The 20,281-nt window shown below is 41.8% G+C and overlaps 1 protein-coding gene across 5 annotated transcripts in view; it reads left to right on the top strand.

Moving 5' to 3' along the window:
* The window catches only part of CSMD3 (CUB and Sushi multiple domains 3), a 592,920-nt gene that overhangs the window by 536,772 nt on the left and 35,867 nt on the right, over positions 1–20,281 (top strand). For 4 of the 5 annotated variants that reach the window (XM_079984060.1, XM_079984063.1, XM_079984062.1 and 1 more), the window contains 5 exons: positions 1,547–1,720; positions 4,248–4,430; positions 7,237–7,413; positions 12,569–12,748; positions 13,815–13,988. In XM_079984060.1, the coding sequence (XP_079840186.1) occupies positions 1,547–1,720; positions 4,248–4,430; positions 7,237–7,413; positions 12,569–12,748; positions 13,815–13,988 (888 nt within the window). Of the gene's footprint in view, positions 1–1,546; positions 1,735–4,247; positions 4,431–7,236; positions 7,414–12,568; positions 12,749–13,814; positions 13,989–20,281 lie in introns of those variants that run through there. The other variant, XM_079984064.1, reaches the window with a different exon arrangement.

Here is a 20,281-nt window from a genome sequence, read left to right as displayed (position 1 = left end):
GCCAATTCTGACCTTATTGTCCATTTTTGTTTTATTCAAATGTACAACTAAAAATGTAATATGCAAATGAGACTGGCATGTGTTTGCAAGGATGTATCAAATATTAGGCAGGACTGGATGTGTCTCCCTGTTGAAACTATACTCGGTGGCAAACCCAAGTTTTCTAGAATAACCCCACTTAAGTGACTTTGGTACATTTCTGAAAAGATAGTTCAACAGAGGCCCTTGTTTGGTGGCTGAACATAATTATTCCATTGTTTGTTGTTGTTTAGTCATTTAGTCATGACTGACTCTTCGTGACCCTATGGACCAGAGCACGCCAGACAATCCTGTCTTCCACTGCCTCCCGCAGTTTGGTCAAACTCATGTTCGTAGCTTTGAGAACACTGTCCAACCATCTCGTAATCTTTCATCCCCTTCTCCTTGTGTCCTCAATCTTCCCCAACATCAGAGTCTTTTCCAGGGAGTCTTCTCTTCTCATGAGGTGGCCAAAGTATTGGAGCCTCAGCTTCAGGATCTGTCCTTCCAGTGAGGACTCAGGGCTGATTTCCTTAAGAATGGATAGGTTTGATCTGCTTGCAGTCCATGGGACTCTCAAGAGTCTCCTCCAGCACCATAATTCAAAAGCATCAATTCTTCAGTGATCAGCCTTCTTTATGGTTCAGCTCTCACTTCCATACATCACTACTGAGAAAACCATAGCTTTAACTATACGGACCTTTGATGGCAAGGTGATGTCTCTGCTTTTTAAGATGCTGTCTAGGTTTGTCATTGCTTTTTCCCCAAGAAGCAGGCGTTTTTTAATTTCGTGACTGCTGTCACCATCTGCGGTGATCATGGAACCCAAGAAAGTAAAATCTCTCCCTGCCTCCATTTTTCCCCCTTCTATTTGCCAGGAGGTGATGGGCCCAGTGGCCATGATCTTAGTTTTTTTTTTTTTTATGTTGAGCTTCAGACCATATTTTGCACTGTCCTTATTGACCCTCATTAAAAGGTTCTTTAATTCCTCCTCACTTTCTGCCATCAAGGTTGTGTCATCTGCATATCTGAGCCTGTTGATATTTCTTCCGGCAATCTTAATTCCGTCTTGGGATTCATGCAGTCCAGCCTTTCGCATGATGAAGTCTGCATATAAGTTCCATAGTGACTGACAAATGTTCTGCAAACTTTCTTCTCTTTTTTTCAAGGAGAAGTATTTTTGAGTGCTCCTCTCTGGTCCTGCCACTGCCATACCTCCATAATGCCCATTTTGGGGGACTAACGGCAGCTTTGGCAAAGCTGACTGAGCCCTGGCTGAACTGGGATGTGCAAATTATTACATTGTTGTATCCTCAGCTGAGCACATTAGGGACTTGATGCCTGCTGAGCCTGGGTAGGCCAGGAATCAGGTAGCTGAGCCAGAGATCCTGAGCTGCTCATCCACGTGGATCTTGCTGTATGATGGCCCCAAACTTGCAAGACATAGTAATGGTGGTGAAGGCAAATTGAACTTGCATAGGTTGGTGATTATAACGTAATTTTTATCTCCAATATTTATGCATCATAGTGATTGACTGTGGGCATCCTGGTATTCCTCCAAATGCGATCCTATCTGGAGAGAAATACACATTTGGATCTACTGTTCGCTACTCTTGTACAGGAAGACGGTCACTAATAGGCCAGTCATCTCGGACATGTCAATTGAATGGACATTGGAGTGGATCTATGCCTCATTGCTCAGGTACCACTTTTGAAGTATGTGAATGTGCTTTTGCAACCAATTCTATGCTTGTATTAGTTTTGGCTGGAACTTGTTTGCCTTTCAGGAAATTGAAAATCAAAGCCAAATGTCAGTCACAAGATATAGCTGCAGCCAAAGCTAAGTTCCACCATATGAGTATAATGAGTACTGAGAGGAGAAATGGAAAGTTTCTAATTATCTTTAACATGAAGAATAAATGGTCAGTGAAATAAGGCAGTTGACCAGTTGGTGATGAATAATTATATTCTATTACTGAGAATGGTGTTGAATTCCATATCAAGTGTTTTTGCATCAATGTCTTGATTTGCTTTTGACTAATATGGTGACAAGTTTAAACCACTTACATAAGGGGATGGTTGCCACTAATACTTAATAGAGCAATGTTGACAATGACATTGGCCATGCTGGCTGAAATGGCTGGGAGTGATAGTCCAAATTATCTGGGGGGCACTGGGTTGGCAAAGACTGCTGTAGAGAACGGTGATGGTCTGCAGAGAGGGGCAGTGTGTCTCAATGTGTGGAGCATGGCACATATGTAGTGTAGTCAGGAGGGCCCCTGCAATGGCAAAGAACCCAGCCCCCCCCCTCACTGTCAGGAGGAGGAATCTGATGGAGGAATCTGATCCATGATAGGAAAGACTTGGTGCAGAAAACATCAAAGGCACTCAAGCAACCATCCCACCAGAGACTGAAATGGAAAGGAAGCTCTAAATGCAGTAATGCTTTCATCCTGTCTTCCTGAGAATCTAACCTTGTAAAGTAGCCTCTAGAACTCAGCATATTTTCACAGACTTATGTGTGCTCATTTGGACATGCCATTTCCCTACTAATCACATCACAAAAGCAAGATACAGTAATTTCTGTTAACATATTTTATTTTATTTTTTTTAAAAAAATTACTTCCAAAATGCTGCCTTGATCCTCTAATTTTGATCCACTAATTTTCCAAACTCAAGGAATATTAAATTTAATTGATGTTCTGCATGATCAAAATTTCTGAATTTCAAACTCATAATTAAATTTTGATGGGAGTGTTTCGCACATTAAATTCAAGTTTCTGTTTTATGAACAAAATAATAGGATATGTGTCCCTGAAAAGCAAGAGTCCTATGTTATCCTTTCAAAATATTCCCTTTATGCGCTTTGATCTACAGCATAGCTGTAAAAAGACATTGATCTGTTCATTAAAAATTACTAGCAGGAAGACGTTTTGCAGTGTAAAATGATTGATTATCACTTCAGAGATTCTACGGCAGGCAATAACCCTTCTGACCACTATGCGGAGGCTTCCTTTGGGTCTGTAACTGAGCCAGTTTTCCTGCTGCCATAGCTTCAGTGTGGACAGCATTATTATATAGGTAGAAAATCCCACCTTCTCCTATTCACATTCTGAGCAGTTGCTCAGTTGTTTGGGAAGATCAGTAATAGTAGTAGTTGTAAACAATGTAGAGCTCACCCTGACCTAGTGCAGACATGAGACTGTTGATCCCTTTGACATGGTGAAAAGATCAGCAATGAACCATTTGTTCCTTTGATGACCAGCAACCTGCCTCTCTTGATGGTCATTTGGGGATTACCTTGGCTGTGGAGCCTGGTCTTCAGCTCTGAAGTGCACCCTTTGCTGCACCATTGGAAATGTTGGCAAATGTGTGAATATTTGCTGACAATTTCTTCTTCTTCTTGGTTTGTATGAGTGTTTGCAATATCTTCATGCTCAGAATCTCACTGGAGCTTAGAAAGCCATTTCTCCACTTTTCTGTATTATATTTTTAATGGATCACCTGACTGAAGCATCTTGATAACTTTCACTTTACTCTTTCTATTGCATAGCATACTTTACTTGAGTGATGCATGTTAATGTATTACAAATTGATGAACAGTGACTGTCCTGTAAATTATTGGCCATGAATCACTTGAAATTTCTATCAAACTCGATTATGTGCTGTCAAGAATCCCTAAATAAAATCACAACACATTAAATGGGTACGGGTTCTGCATACTGTTTCAGTATACAGATGACTCTCAACCGATGTACATTTAATGTGCATGATTTCAACTTTATGCACTTGGCGGCCAGCCATTGAAATAGCACAAATTAAATGCACAGAAAGCGGAGAGCTTAAAAGCTCTTTCCCGGTGCAAAAAAAGAGAAAGCTTTTAAGTTGTCTGCCTTGCTTAGGGTTGGGGTAAGGCCCATTCAGCACACTGGCTTTGGAAGGTAATATTGCTCATGTGGGGACAGTTCTGGTAATAGTTTTGACTATACATGATTATGGCTTTACACACCATTCCTGAAACGTAGTTCCCATGTAAGATGTAAGTGAACTGTATTTTGATATTTGCATTGATTATAAATTGCCTTCTATTGTTATGCCACTTGGATACTTATGTACTGTTCCCCATCCGTTTCAGTTACTATATCAGCTCTGAAAACAGCAGCAGCAGTGTAATACATCAATTTTTTTGTGTATTCCCTCTGAAATAATATTTGTACCGCAAATTCTAGGTGACAATGCGGGATCTTGTGGGGATCCTGGAATCCCAGGTCACGGTTCTAGAGAACAAAGCAACTTTAGAATTAAAAGTGTTGTGCAATTCTCTTGTGAGCTCGGATACACCCTTCATGGATCGGTGGAAAGAACATGTATGGCGAATGGAAGTTGGACAGGAAAGCAGCCGGAATGTAAAGGTAAATCTCATTGATGACTGGAATATAATACAACCCAGTATTAGTAAAAAGAAGTGTTCAGCACAACAGTGCTTGAAAGTCAAAGAGCTTAAGTGATCATTTTGTTTTAAATAAGCCCAGATACTTTGAATTAATTTGTGGAATGCTCATCTGATGTCTTCATTACATAACTTTAGGTGCCAGATAAAAAACATTCCACTTCTTCCAAGCCTTTCATTAATTAAAGAAGTCATGACCTTATAAATCATTAATGGGGGTAGTAATGATTTTTGTAACTATGTTATGTATTTTTTTATGTTTTTCTATTGTAAACCTCCCTGTGGTCCTTGAATGAAGGGTGGTATAGAAATTTGTAGTATCAATAGTCACGCATTATCACGCAGGGTATTATCCCTGCCTCACTGTACCCTTGCCCTATTTGGGCCATCTTAAGCACTTTCACCCTGATCCCTTTGGGCTGATATATCTTGAGCCAGATTCATGTGAGCTCCTGCCAGCTTTCCCCTTGTAATCAGTTTGGTTCAGAGTGCTTTGGGAAGATTATGTTTTAGCTGACAAGCTCTGAATTTGTCTGAAGTGACCCACTTCAATGCAAGAAGGGTCAGAATCTGATGTATATACTCCTACCAAGTGCTGAAGGACAGGACTTGCACATCTGAGCAGCATCATATGAACATTTCACTGCATGAACATGACAAGAACTTGCTGGGTCAAGCCAATGCCTCATGCAGTCCCAGCATCTTCTTATTACAGTGGTCAGTCAGATGCTTATGGGAGGCCTGTAAGCTTGACCTGAGTGCAGCAGCACTTTATCCACTTTTGATTCTCAGCTGCTTCTGGCAGTGGAGGTAGAACAAAGCTGTGGTTTCTAGTGGTCCTTGATAGCCTTATTCTCCATGAATTTGTCTAGACCTCTTTTAAAGCCACCCAAATTGATAGCCATCATTACATCTCGAGGGAACAAATTCCATAGTTTAGTTTCATTTGCCTTCCAACATTTTGCTCATTGGATATATCCCTGAGTTCTAATGTTATGTAGGGTTGCCATATTTCAAAAAGTGAAAATCCCAGCAACAAAAATCTTCAAAAAATGAGTTTTTGAGCTATTTTATATGAAATTTGCCAAAATCTACACTACCGACATGAGCTGCCACAATTTGGATTTCCCTGGACATTTCAGCGAATTTCACTCGGACACTGTTTACAAGGGCTGAATACTGGCTGTGTCTGGGAAATTCTGGGTCTATGACAACCCTAATATTATGAGAAAGGGAAGGAGGGAAAAACTTTATTCATACCATGTGTTTTTTTATGCCATCTGAAATAATAACACAAGAAGATAGTACTGTTCTGTCATTCTAGGTTGCTGCATAGGCACATAAAGCAATGGAAATCTTAAGGACAAGAGTAATAAAGGGTTGTCTATACATGAATGTGATTGCAAAATTGAGTTGAAAAACAGAGTCAGTGTTAACGGTTTTAGTCTGCAACAGTAACATAATCATATCAATGAACTGTCTATACAATATTGATTTACATCTGGGCTGTAGATTAACATTAGCAGAAACAAAAGACAATAACCTTAGATCACTTCAAATGATTTCAAAATACTGAAATGCCATGAAGAAAACAAATTAGAAGAGACCTGCTTTTCCATGACACAAATTTTATGCTGTGCATTGAACTTTCAAGACGGCTGTGATGCCACAAAATATAATAATTCTATCAACAAAAGCAAAGAGAAAAGAAAGAGATCTTCCTTTTCCCAATAACATTGATCAAAACTGAATAATGTGAGTGGGTTAATTACATTTAAATAGAATTATTTACAGGAGAGGAGCACTGGAAAGTAGGTATCCTTTAGTATAATGCATCCTAATCTTTCATAGCCTTTTGTTGTGCCCAGAGGCTACAGTGTTAAGTAATTACCATTGAGAGTAGTATTTTTCTCAGGAGCTGCAAAATATCAGAGAACACATTCTATGGCAAAATTGGATACAATGATAAAACTAATAAAAATTCAAATATTTGGTTTTCTCAACATGCTACACAAATACATAATTATAGCATGGTTCCCTTAGAAATATAAGAATCTGCCTTATACCATGTCATATCACTGACCCCTGTAGTTCAGTGTTGTCTACATTTATTAATAGGAGCTCTCCGGGGCTTCAGGAATTAAGTTTCCTACTTGACAACGATAGCCAGAGGGCGAACATGAGACCTTTGGCCTGCAAAGCAGGTGCTCCAACACTCACTTCTCACCAACATTTCATCTGAAGCTTAAGTGTCAGCATTTTGTGAAGGGGTAGCTCTTCCTCTGGTGAAACACTTGTGGAATTGCTAAGGAGGTCACAGAGTCCTGGTTGGATATGTGAAATCTCACAGCAGAAGAGATTTTGGGATGTTGCCAGCAGGTTCCAAATAAAACTAATTTCAATGCAGATGTAGCAGTTTCTCCTCAAGTGAAACCTACGAAGGTTTGAGAGTGTAACAAAGGATATCCAGGCAAGACTAGGATGATTAATTGCCAGGGGATGTGCACTGAATTATGTTCAGTTTATTCTAATTGCTCATTGATTGATTTGATTATTTGGAACAATGTGTAGATCAGGCATCCCCAAACTCGGCCCTCCAGCTGTTTTGGGACTACAGTTCCCATCATCCTTGACCACTGGTCCTGTTAGCTAGGAATGATGGGAGTTGTAGTCCCAAAACAGCTGGAGGGCCTGGTGTAGATCTTCAGTGTTTGTTATTGCTGCCATCTTGCACCTTATCCCTGCATTTCCCACATTTGAATTTCTAGCTGTCCAATGTGGTAATCCTGGGACAACAGCTAATGGGAAGGTGTTTCGAATAGATGGCACAACATTCTCTAGTTCTGTAATTTATTCCTGCATGGAAGGCTATATATTGTCTGGACCTTCTGTAAGACAGTGCACTGCGAATGGAACGTGGTCTGGCTCCTTGCCAAATTGCACAAGTAAGTACCCTTTTTATTATTTAAGATGCTGCAAGTTTATAATGAACTAAGTTACAACAGGGTGGTGGTAGACTGGGCAAGAGGGTTCTCTGCAAAAGATGGGCTTTTCAAATTGTGCTGTTTCCTCTGCTGCCACTGGTTCCATTCATGCTGCTCTCCACTTCTGGGTCCTACTCCAGCTGGGTTCTACTAGTCTTGCGTGGTTCTCTGCTTCTGGCTCCTATTCGCCGTTCCTCTCTGTCCAATATTCAGCTGCCCGACTGTGCTACTGGCAGCTGCTGCAGCCAGCTTAAATACCCCGGTGGTGGACCAGAGTGAAGCCTTGGTTCCTCAGGTATGCCATGGAAGCACCGCCCCACACTCTGTCCACCACAGGCCAGTTTGAATTTAAAATTTGGGGGTATCCCATTGCCCCCAGGGGCTGGCCGAGGCTGAAGCAAATGGCCAACTGCGAGGGACAAAAGCCCCCGCCCCACAGCATCTCTCAAGGGGCTCTCCTGGACCAAAACTGCTGCATCCCTGGAAGGTAAAGTGTTCCTTCTCTACAAGGGTTGGGCTTTTCAAGAGTGCAGACCTTTGAAGCAGCCTCCATGCAAACCTTTGTTGCCATAGGTAGGGATGGGGGGGGGCAATTTGATTCAGGTGCATTTAAAGGCCTGCTTTCTCAAAGAATATGTGAGCCAAACATAGGCATCCTTCAAAATTCACACTTCTCTGAATTTTGCAATGCAGCTCTCCAGCCAAGTACCATGTACAAAAATGTATATAGTAAAGTATGTGTATGAATAGATAAATTGGTCTGAGCCAAAAAGTATGTGAGTGTACAAAATCACATGCAAATATGTGTGCACTAGGAAAAATATGCAAAAGTATGCTGACAAATTTTAGTTGCCACCTTATTCAATTTGAAAGTACACTGAAAAGGATATACCAAGAGCTCTGGCCAAAAGTTTCAATACAAGGAATAATTCCTACTCGAGAGTTGAAAAGAAAAACGTGTATATTCTGCTAAGAATAACAGTTTTAAACTAATAGTAAATTTAAACACAACGTATAAATGCGACAGTTTTAAAATAATAGTAAATTTAAACACAACGTTTAAGTGCAGAAATAGACAGGGCCCTGTTTCAGAGTAAATGCCTTCTTCAGCTCGGTTTTTTAAGGAATATAAATCTGTTGGAAGTCTGTATCATTCAATTCTTTTGTGTTTCTTTTTCAACATGCGTCTTAGATAAATGAATCCAAATTTTCTTGCGCACAGAGAAACACAAGAAAAATTTGGATTCATTTATCTAAGACGCATGTTGAAAAAGAAACACAAAAGAATTGAATGATACAGACTTCCAACAGATTTATATTCCTTAAAAACCAAGCTGAAGAAGGCATTTACTCCGAAACAGGGCCCTGTCTATTTCTGCACTTAAACGTTGTGTTTAAATTTACTATTATTTTAAAACTGTTATTCTTAGCAGAATATACACGTTTTTCTTTTCAACTCTCGAGTAGGAATTATTCCTTGTATTGAAACTTTTGGCCAGAGCTCTTGGTATATCCTTTTCAGTGTACCTTATTCAATTTGCCTGATAAGTGTTGTAAAGGGCTGCCTTCAAGATTTATTTTAACAATTAATGTAACCCAGTATTTCTCCCCGTATGTCATTTGTTTTCCTTGTGTAAATTTTGCAACTTTAATGAAAATCACAGAACACCTCTTGGCAAAATCATATTCTTTAATATGTTTAGTTCATTGTTGCTGTTTTGACCATCATGGTCATATCAACCACAGGAAAACAGTATTAATAATATATAAATTAATAAAATATTGAACAACATCAACCAAAATATGTCTTAACATTGAAATATACCAAAATACCACTACTAAAAGTAATAATATGCATTATACATATTATTTAATAAGAAATCTGGAAATTCGATGTTTGGAAGACTATTTGCTTTTTCTGCATTTTTGACATATTGTTCTCAAGCTCTAGGTGCAATGAAAATATTTGAAATCTATTCTCAGATGTCTCTAGCAGAATCCTGAAGTTGAACTTCAGCCAATAGAAGCCTCTAGGGACAGCACTGCAAAGAAAACTATATGCAGCAAGAGTTGGAAAATGAAGTGAGCTAGAAATAGGATATGCCCTGACTAGTCCTTTACTGCAGCTAGGGGAAAAAAATTAACAGTTACTAGTTACTCTCCAGCCACCAAATTCATGTCAACCCAAAACTTTCTTTCCAGATAGGCTGCCTTAAAATTTAACTGGATTATAATTCTTATTTATTGTAGCTTTTTGAAGGGCAAGCAAAACCTAGCTTGGATTTGAAACATTGAACAATGAATTACAAGGTGTGTTGTTATCAGGGGTGTAGGAAGGGGGCAGTGGGTGTCATCCTAGAGGGGGGTGACATGGGGGGTTGCCCTGCCCCACCCCTCCATGTCCCAGAGCAGCTAGCTACCCCTGGTTATGATGTGTCCTGTGTAACAGAGCTTCTATACTGTTGTATGCGCCCCACTTCTGAGCTGTAATACTTTTCAGGAGCAGTTCTCACAGGGTTTACTTCCATTTACATATGATAACACTGGAGATGGTGGGTAGTATCCAACCAATACGTCTCAGTGCAAGACTTTACAATTGAACAAGAGAACCGCTTCTGCCTTGCTCTCCCCAGATCTGTTCTGGAGGGTTGGGGGAACCCCTCAGACAGATTTATAGTCCTTACATAAGACGCACCTGACCATAAGACACACCTAGTTTTTAGAGGAGGAAAGGGGGAAAGCCCCGTTTTTGGAGCGGTCAGCTCACAGTTGTGCAGCTTCTTTTGCAAAGGGGAAAAGCCCCATTTTTTTGAGGATCAGCTCAAAGTTGTACAGCTTCTTTTGCAAAGGGGAAAAGCCCCATTTTTTAAGGATCAGCTCAGAGTTGTTGAGCTTACTTTGCAGTGGGAAAAAATTCTGTTTTTATGGGTTTCAACTCACAGTTCTACAGCTGCTTTAGGAAAGGAAAGGGAGCCATTTCTACAGTTTCCAGACAGATAATCTAATCAGCCAGTCACATGTCGCTGGGGAAACAAACGGCCTCCGTCTGCAGAACATTCAACAATGGAGGCCTGGGCAAGGGGGCGGGGCCAGAAAGGGAGCCAGCGATCGACCACACATTCGCTCCATAAGACGCACAGACATTTCCCCTTACTTTTTAGGAGGAAAAAAGTCTTATGGAGCGAAAAATACGGTACTTTTATTATTATTATTCCAGCACCATTTTATTTGAATCTCATTTTATAGTTTTAACTTATTTTTTTATCTCTCTCTTTTGGTACAGTATTTCTTGTGTACCACATAGAGATGATTGCAGTTGAGTGGTATTTAAATTGTTGAAATAAATAATTAAATGGGGGGAGGGGACACAAAAGCAGGAAGGATAGAGAGTTCTGTTGCAAAGCAGAGATCCTTGCATTGATGGGCTCCATTATTTGAATACTACCTGGTATCTTTATAATATTTATTTCATAGTGAGGGTGGGCAGCTGACTGAACCTGTCCTAAAGATATTTGATAGTAAATTGCTTACTTAAATACTCTATGGTGTTGAAATCTGGAGTTCGGATTTGAACTCCATTAAAATTTTGGAAACTCTGCAGAATAATTTTTTTCAGAAGCTTTACCATCTTTTTACCATCAGCAGCTCTTCTTCGTACAGAATCCAGGTGGCCAAAAATTAAGGCAAGCACAGACTGTGCTCAGTTAAAGTATATTTTTTAAATTGCTACTATTCCTATTGAGCGTTTTCTTGCTCTGTGGTCTATGGAATTGGGTGATAAACAACTCTGGAAAGCAGCTTGTCAATATTACTATTTTCCAGAACTGAGCTCTGCTTTGACCTTGAATAAGGGATTAGCTCTTCTGGATAGAATCCAAAAGGGACCTGCAACTAATTAGAAACACCCAATTTCCCCTTTGGTATCCACTCTTGAGAACAGAGCATTTTAGAGCTAGTTTTCTGACCAAACTCTCCCCAGCTTCCTTAGGAAATGCTTTCATTGACGGGCTTTTGCAAGTGATGCCCACTGCAGTCTTGGATGGCTGATACAACAAGGTCATGTACGCAGGCAGACTTTGCATTTGTGGTCAATCTCAGGTGGAAGACATCACTCATTATCTGTTAGCCTGCCCCTTATAATAGAGTCCCAAGAGATTGCTTTCTGAAACCTTTCGTCACACCAGCAAGCAGGTACTCCTTTACAGAAATGGTTTCGTTTCTTTTCAGGGGCAATAATAACACATAGAGTGGCTCTTCATATACTGGCTTGAGGTGGGGGGGGATCAGGAATAAGGAGTTAGATAAAATCACTATAAATTGTTTTTGTGATTGAGAGGTTCAACTAAGCTAGATTTGAGTTTGTTGGTGTCTCTAGCAACCTCATGGATGTTGGCTCATATTATGGATGTAGAATCTGTATTGTTTTATTGGTACTGTTGCTGCAGGTTTGTCATGGCCTTTGGCTAGAACAATAAATTTATACTGAATTGTTATTGAATATTTGCTTCCTACTCCCAAGTAAATGAGACCTACAACAAAATATTGCAGTGTTGTGTGCTGTACAGTGGTCCCTACTGCACAGTCAGTTCAGCAGCACAGCTCTTGCTAGCTGAGGCAGCCTAAGCCTAGCAGAGGGAGAATAAGCCTTTAATATAGAGCTTATTTGCACTATTCTGTTTGCCAACATAAATTCCACCAGGTAGCCAGGTCGTGTGAGTGAGCTGAATGGGGTTAGAATCTGGCACAAGTCTCCCTGCCCAGTCCCTCCACCACTACTCCCCTAGAATGCTGATTTTTTGGGGATACTTACATCACCGTAAGCTCTACTGCTCTTTGCTCAACTGGCTGTGTCCTATCTCTGGCAGGATGAGGAGGTTTTACTGGCATATCACCATCTGAGCTGGAATGTGGGTCTTGTGTCAGTATAGCCCAGATGCATCAGGAACCAGCCAGCTGAACCAAGGATCCATCAGATCCTAACTCCCAGCAGATTTTGGGTTTCGATTGTTCCCTTAATAAATGATTATTTTACCATTCCACCACCCTCCAAAAAGAAATATTTCCATCTGCATTCCTTGCCCCTATATTATCTGTTCTTTAACTTGTTTTCTCACAGTAATCAGTTGTGGGGATCCAGGTATACCAGCCAATGGACTGAGATACGGTGATGATAACGTTGTTGGACAAAACGTTACCTATATGTGCCAGCCTGGGTACACCATGGAATCCAACAGTTCCCAGATTCGTACTTGCACCACTAACGGCACATGGAGTGGAATGCTCCCAGCATGTAAAGGTATCATTTTTTATTTGCAGAATGTTTCTTGTGCAATTTTCTCTAATGGTTCGTTTTGGTACAGCATACTTGTTCAGTAAACCGGCTGTGTACTGCGATCTGCACAGTCTCCTCCTTTCTGCAGTCCCAGGCATCAACCAAAAGTACAAAACAAAATATCCATTGCTGGTGAGTAGGCATGAGATGGATTTTGAGACAGTTGGAATCAGGACTGGAGTTATAGTTTCCAATAGGGTTGAAGTGTTTCTGAAGAAGCCACTGGACGTACCACTTTCTAGCAGGTTCTGGACCCATTTCTATGTCCTGGGCACATCTAGTTCCTATACAACAAGGACATGCAATCAGAATTTTAGTTTCTTATTGGTAAAGCACTTGATTACATCAGCTACTCAAAATGCCTCTCCAAAAGATTAAAGGACCCTCCTGAGCAAAGTTTGATGACACATTGAAGGTGGGCAGAATCACCCAAATGAAGGTGAAATTCCACCCAATTTGCATCAGTTCTCCTTCTCCCTCCACACCAATATTGTTCAGGAGGACATCCTTACCCTCCAAAGAGGCTTATCGATGTTCTAGGATGCTGCATGGGGCCCTGGAACACTTTCCTTCTGTGAACTCCCTTAACTTACCTTAGGATCTAAGCCTCTACTGACATGGTAGCTAAAAACACTTAATAATTTTGAAAGGTCATTTCCTTTTAAAGAAAGAAAGCAAAGAAGAGATTTATGAAATGCAGCACTGAGTTATGCAGTGAATTCAAATGTGTGGAGTTTTGTATGTGTGTGTGACAGATCCTTAATTTCGTTTCTTTAACACCTTTCCAAATTACCTTTTGTTGTCAAGATTCATCACTCAGCATCACATATATTAAGCTATGAGAAGGAGTAAGCAAGGTGTTTCATGAAATAACTTGCAAGGAAATGTGGTTATTCCAGTAGTGATACTACCCAAAAAAATTATACTGTGCTCCAAAAATGTTAAATTGGCACATATGGTTCTCCTACTAACTAAAGACACTGGGGACATTTGCAGGTGCTGTTCCTAATGACTCTAAATGTTTTTACAGCTGTTACCTGTCCAACTCCACCCCAGATTTCTAATGGAAGGCAAGAAGGGACAAATTTTGACTGGGGATTTAGTATTAGCTATGTCTGCTCTCCTGGCTATGAACTATCTTTTCCGGCTGTTTTGACCTGTGTTGGGAATGGAACATGGAGTGGAGAAGTACCTCAGTGCTTACGTAAGTAGTTCTTTAATTATTACATTTTATTGTGAGAGTTATGCCAATTTTAAAAATCTCTCTCTTTTTTTTTTAACCAACACATTTTGATAATGTGCCAGAAGGTAAATGCATAGATAAGGGATGGGGACCTTCCGGCCCTCCAGATGTTGAACTGCAACCTCCTTGACCTCTGACCTTTGACTGTGCTGACTGAAACTGATAGGAATTGGAGTTCAGAAACATCTGGAGGAGCAGAGGTCCCTCATCCTAGATCCACAATGTTTTCTTCCGCCATTTGAATCTGTCCATAGCTCTTTTGTTCATGCCCTTGCCTTCTGAGAAATGGTTGATACTAAAGCCCCCATCCCTCGTGGAAGCATTACATATGTGGACTTCACTGCCCTGAGAGCTTCAATAAGCTCCTTTCTCATTCATGTTTCACTGGTGGCTTAAAGCTTACCTCTTCCAGCAAACTGTCTCCACCCACTGGTGGAGGAAGAGGAGTGGGGGGGGAGCGCTCCACCCCTGGCAGCACGATTCTGGTAGGGTGCCATCACTGCTGCCCCCCACCCGCACTGCATGCGGCATGCCCTGCCTCAGGACATGCACCAGCCCCGCCCCCGCCTGCTCTCTGCCCCTCGTTGCCAGAGCATGAAGCTCTGCCATTGTCCCCACCCCTCTACCCCCATTTCTGTTTTTGAGCTCATTCAAAGCCCAGTATCCTCCAAGATGAGTGAATTTGAATAGACGACTCATGTGCTGAGCTGGAGCTATGCTGACTCAACCACTGGAATGTGAACCAACAGAATTTACAGTGGCATAAATTCCAGAACGGGTATTTGGGGAACAGAGCAGGACAAAGTCCACCTAAACGTCCACCTATTTCAACCCTCTTTCAGCTGAGTCATGTGATCTGGCAACACAGTGGGACTTGTACTAGCCCAAAGTGTGGGGTATGTCAGATAAAGGTAAAAGGTAAAGGATCCTTGGACGGTTAAGTCCAGTTGAATTTGACTATGGGGTGCAGCACTCATCTTTGCTTTCAGGCCAAGGGAGCTGGCATTTGTGCATGGACACCTTTCCAGGTCATGTGGCCAGCATGACTAAACCGCTCTGGTGCACGGAATCCCAAGATGAGTGCCAGAGCTCATGGAAATGCCATTTACCTTCCCGCTGGAGTGGTACCTGTTTATCTACTTGCACTGGTATGCTTTCAAACTGCTAGGCTGACAGGAGCTGGGACAGAGCAATGGGAGCTCACCCTGTCAGGCAGATTTGAACCCACAACCTTATGATCTGCAAGCTCAAGAGGCTTGGTGGTTTGGAACACAGCACCACCTGCGTCCCAATCAATGTCAAACACCATTTTAAATACTTGTTTTCCCTCTACCAGACTCAGGCCAGCTCAGAGTTTGAGATGGGGCAACTCTGCTGGCTTCCTAAACTTAGGACTGCTTTTTAAGTTGTTTGTTTGGGATCTCTGGTTTCCTTTCTTTTTACTTTTTTTTCATTTCACTGCTTTTACCTTGGTCATGTCTTTATTTATACAGTGGTACCTTGGGTTACAGGACGCAGGTGGCGCTGTGGGTTAAAGCCTCAGCGCCTAGGGCTTGCCGATCGAAAGGTCGGCGGTTCGAATCCCTGCGGCGGGGTGCGCTCCCGCTGCTCGGTCCCAGCGCCTGCCAACCTAGCAGTTCGAAAGCACCTCCGGGTGCAAGTAGATAAATAGGGACCGCTTACCAGCGGGAAGGTAAACGGCGTTTCCGTGTGCGGCTCTGGCTCTGGCTCTGGCCAGAGCAGCGATGTCACGCTGGCCACGTGACCCGGAAGTGTCTCCGGACAGCGCTGGCCCCTGGCCTCTTAAGTGAGATGGGCGCACAACCCCAGAGTCTGTCAAGACTGGCCCGTACGGGCAGGGGTACCTTTACCTTTACCTTTACCTTGGGTTACAGACGCTTCAGGTTACAGACGTTTTAGGTTACAGGCTATGCTAACCCAGAAATAGTACCTCAGGTTAAGAACTTTGCTTCAGGATAAGAACAGAAATCATGCTCCGGCAGTGTGGCGGCAGCAGGAGGCCCCATTAGCTAAAGTGGTGCTTCAGGTTAAGAACAGTTTCAGGTTAAGTACCGACCTCCGGGATGAATTAAGTACTTAACATGAGGTACCACTGTATATGTTTTTATTGGACTCCACTAGGTGACTAAGTGGTACCGTTTATGTTGTATCATTTCTGGGACAATGCTCTATGTTGGGTAATTGAATAAAGTCTAAGTGGTGTCTCCATCAGTGACTGTAAGCTTGCCGGAGTGACCTATGGAATCATACGTGGTCCACCACTGGGACCTTTGCCAAGGGCTATAACCTGAAGCTGGCCCTGGCTGGTGGAAGGCAGAGCTGACTCAGAATGATGTTTTTTTGTGCGTTAGCTTGAGACAAAAACATCTTTACCTCTTAGGGTCCTTGTTTCTGTAAACAAGTGAGTATTCCAGTTTCCAAGGAGAACATAGACACAGAAGAGGAATCAATGACAGTGTTTTGTCTCATATTTTGCACTGGTAAAGCAATCTTGTCAAATATGACAAAAGTGCCACCAGAAGCAAGTTTGAACCAGCACTCTACTCAGGCAACACTCTGGCTGACATTAATAAGGACTGGGCCTGCCAGGAGTACAGAAGAGACTTCAGGCTTTGTCTCTGACAATTGGACTTTTTGTTCCAATATTATATTAAATTACCTGTTTTATACAGAAATTTTTATTATCATAAAATTGCTGACATTGATGGATTTTGCACTGCTGCAGATTTAATTACAATAACAAATGTGCTTTACACTGTGCTTCATGCATAGATTTTTCTTCTTTTTTAAAAAAAACAACAACACACCACTAACCTTTTTTTTATAAAAAAAACAAACAAAATAACTCCAGTGGATTTGATTACCTGAGAAATGTAGCTCTCTATGTATTGTGCCAGCGAAAGAACATTGCAAATGCTCTCTATGTATTGTGCCAGGGAAAGTACTAATAGGACCATATGGGCAACCTGATGTGATTCAGCCAAGACTTTGAGGCTATTTGGTACATATTTGGAGTGCTGCACTGACGGATCCTATGCATCTTCCCTGAAAAGCGGAGTCCCACTGAATTCATTACACCCAATGATTCATGCAAGTTATGTTGGAATCCCAAGCTATTTAACCCAGAAGTAGTCTCCTGGTAAAAGTGAGATCATGAACCCCACAGTGCTGTCAAGACTGGGATTGTGTTGGCAGGCCTTGATGCAGGAGGAGGAAGAGATGGGGGGGAGGCTGATTGGTGGGAACCAGAGCTGGAGAAATCAGAGTGGGGACTCTTCCTGCCTCAACTTCAGCCAGTTCCGAAGGTGGAGGAGGGATTCTGGCTCCAAACCCCACCCCCCACAATCTCCTAACAGAGCAGAGAGTCTCAGTGGAGCCTGGGGGGTGGGCTAGGGGTAGCCAAGGTGTGGAAAGGAAACTCTAGAGCAGTGGTTCTCAACCTGTGGGTCCCCAGAAGTTGTTGGACTACAACTCCCATCATTCCTATCCAGCATGACCAGTGGTCAGGGATGATGGGACTTGTAGTCCAACAACATCTAGGGACCCACAGGTTGAGAACCACTGCTCTAGAGGCAGCAGCAAGTGATCAGGAGCCTGAACAAGAGGGTGAAGTATTATCACCTAGATCCAGGTGCTGCCTCCACAGACTCAAACACCTCCGAGGTGTTACAACCCCAACATTCTTACAAAGCAAGCAAGTGAGAGTGTCATGCCTCATCTTCCAAAGTTTGACAGGCAGAGCATAAAAACTATTGAGCAGTGGCAGATCTTGGGGTCTTGAGCGGTGCCCTATGTGATGCCAAGATTCAGCAACAGACACCCACACCCCACATCTCTCTCTCAATTATAAATAATAGTTGTGGCACCCCCAAGGCTCCATGCCTGGTGTGACCAAATCGGTCATGTTCCACTAAATCTGCCTTTGTGTTGAGACATCTTTATCGCTTCTGTCCAGTTCTGAATGTCTTGCCTGAATACTGATCTCCTGAATTATGATTCCCAAACTCTGTGTCTTCTGCCAAGGCAATACAGACAGTGACCATTTTGTTTGTGTCCAATTGATGCGCAACCGCCAACGTGAGGGACCTTTGGGACCTGGAGGAGAAGAGAACAGGGGTGGAACGGGCACTCTTATGCCAGGAATGGAACCCCCACACAAAATGGTCACCCCCTGTAGTGTTCCTGGCTTGAATAAATATCTGTTTCTTATTTATACATAAGAGCCTCTGTCTCTGTGTGTTGGGCAGGAAGAGGGGCAAATGGGACTGCTCTGCTTCTTAGATTGCAATCTTAGGCTAGAATCCCTAATCAGTTTTTGCACATATTCCCACAATAACCAGTATGCACTACTGCCTTCATAGCAGATTCAGGGGAAACCTGTATGTGAGGCCAATGCATGTATATGAAGGTGGTCCTAATATTGCATGGAAGCCTTCTCATAGGAGCTCTGTGAATTTACTCCTAACCTCTGCTTTCACTAGTTACTGATTCACAAGGGGACTGGTCCTCTTATCACATTACTCTTAAACTTACTTAGGAATCTTTGGGGAAGGATATCTTGCATTACACAAAGTCTCTAAGGATGCAGTTCATTATATTGTTGTATCAAGTGGTTAGCTTGTAACTTTACTCTTCAATAAAGATTTTGCAGGCATCTATTCAGAACTTACTTCTATATGCAGTGCTTTTTTCTGGGGGTACGCAGACCCCTAAACATTTTATGAATCTAAGTTTGGCCTCATTGGGGGACAGTATTTCGATATGAGTAAGAAAATGAGAGTAGCCCTAAACATTCTTTTTTAAGAAAAAAAATCACTGGCTATATGTCTTGCTTTTTATTTGTCTAATTATATAGCAATATCAGAGATGCTTGCTTTGAGCAGGCACAATTGCTCAAGAATCAATCAAAGCGGGAAACAGTAGCTTGTCTAACTTGTGACTACTTGTCACACAATTCAGCACTTCCTAATTACCCAGCTCACTGTCTTATTATAGGATTAAAGGATTATGTTCTGTATTAAGTCAGACCATTGGTCTGTCTAGTTCAGAACTGAACTACCCTGACGGGTAGCAAGGCTTCAGAGTTTCAGATGGGTGACTTCTCTGTCCTACCTCAAGATGGGGGGGATTGAATTTGGGAGCTTTTGCATGTAAAGCATGTGGTCTACCAAGCAGCTATAATTATTGTTCTAGTTCCCAGTTTTATTCCAATGGAACAATTTATATTTATCTATAAATCTACTGTTACATATTCTCAGCCTTTCAGCTATGGTAAAGCTGTACATTCAAGCACACAAATAAAAGTCCTCAACTTTTCTTCCAAGTCTGTCTGCATAGTATTATGGGTGAGAAGTCAAAAGTGAAGGTGCATTTGTGTTCTCAATAGCCAAGCTGGGTGTCCAGCATTATGGAGAGAGGTGATGTCTTAACCTTTAAAATCCACAGATACTAGCGGCATCCTATGGTGATTCATGTGAATGTGATGGTATATTTTTCAGCCCTCCCCATCATGCAGATTGCTGCTGTGACTTAATGGCTGCATCCATGGGCATGCCATGTTAGTCATTCATGTGGCTGCATCCCTGGGGCTACTCTGCATGGAATAATCTGAAACAAACCAGTGTATTTTCAGTAGTCTCCTATTTTCACATCCTTGGCTTCCTTTGAGTTGAAGAATTATTTCCTGTCGCTCAACTATATCCCTGCATCAGAGAGGATATCTACCATGCTTTGGTTGCATTCCGTACTGCCTCCCCAGTTAATTGCGGCATAAGATAGAAGTGTTATTAATTATCACTTTCACACATGGTCAGGTTGCTTTGGTAATTAGTGAAGCACAAACTTCTGTTGGGGAAAAGAGAAAAAACCCCAGAACTTGGTCTGCTACAAATGGTAATGTTTCTTTTGCATACCTCCGTATTCTAGGGAAAAATAAGAGTGATGTGAATTGCTATGGTGTCTAGTTTCCATGGTTACCTATTCAGACAGGGAGTTACTAAGCATCCAACAATAGCATATAGCTGGGGAAAGGCTGAAGGAGAGAGAGGAAAGATGAATGATGTTCCTCCACAAATTCTTCCTACAAAAAATAACCCAACTCCCAGAATGCTATGAATTAGATTATTTATTTGTGTGAGGAATGTTTCAAAATTTGTTTTTGAAGGTTTGGGTTCTTATTAATACAAAGGAGCAGTAATAAATAAAAAGCACAACAACTTTGAACCCTCTGCATA

The sequence above is a fragment of the Podarcis cretensis genome (genome assembly GCF_951804945.1).
Source record: "Podarcis cretensis genome assembly, chromosome: 7".
Taxonomy (NCBI): Eukaryota; Metazoa; Chordata; class Lepidosauria; order Squamata; family Lacertidae; genus Podarcis; species Podarcis cretensis.
Note: the sequence above shows the minus strand (reverse complement) of the source record. Positions and strands in the feature narration are given on the sequence as shown.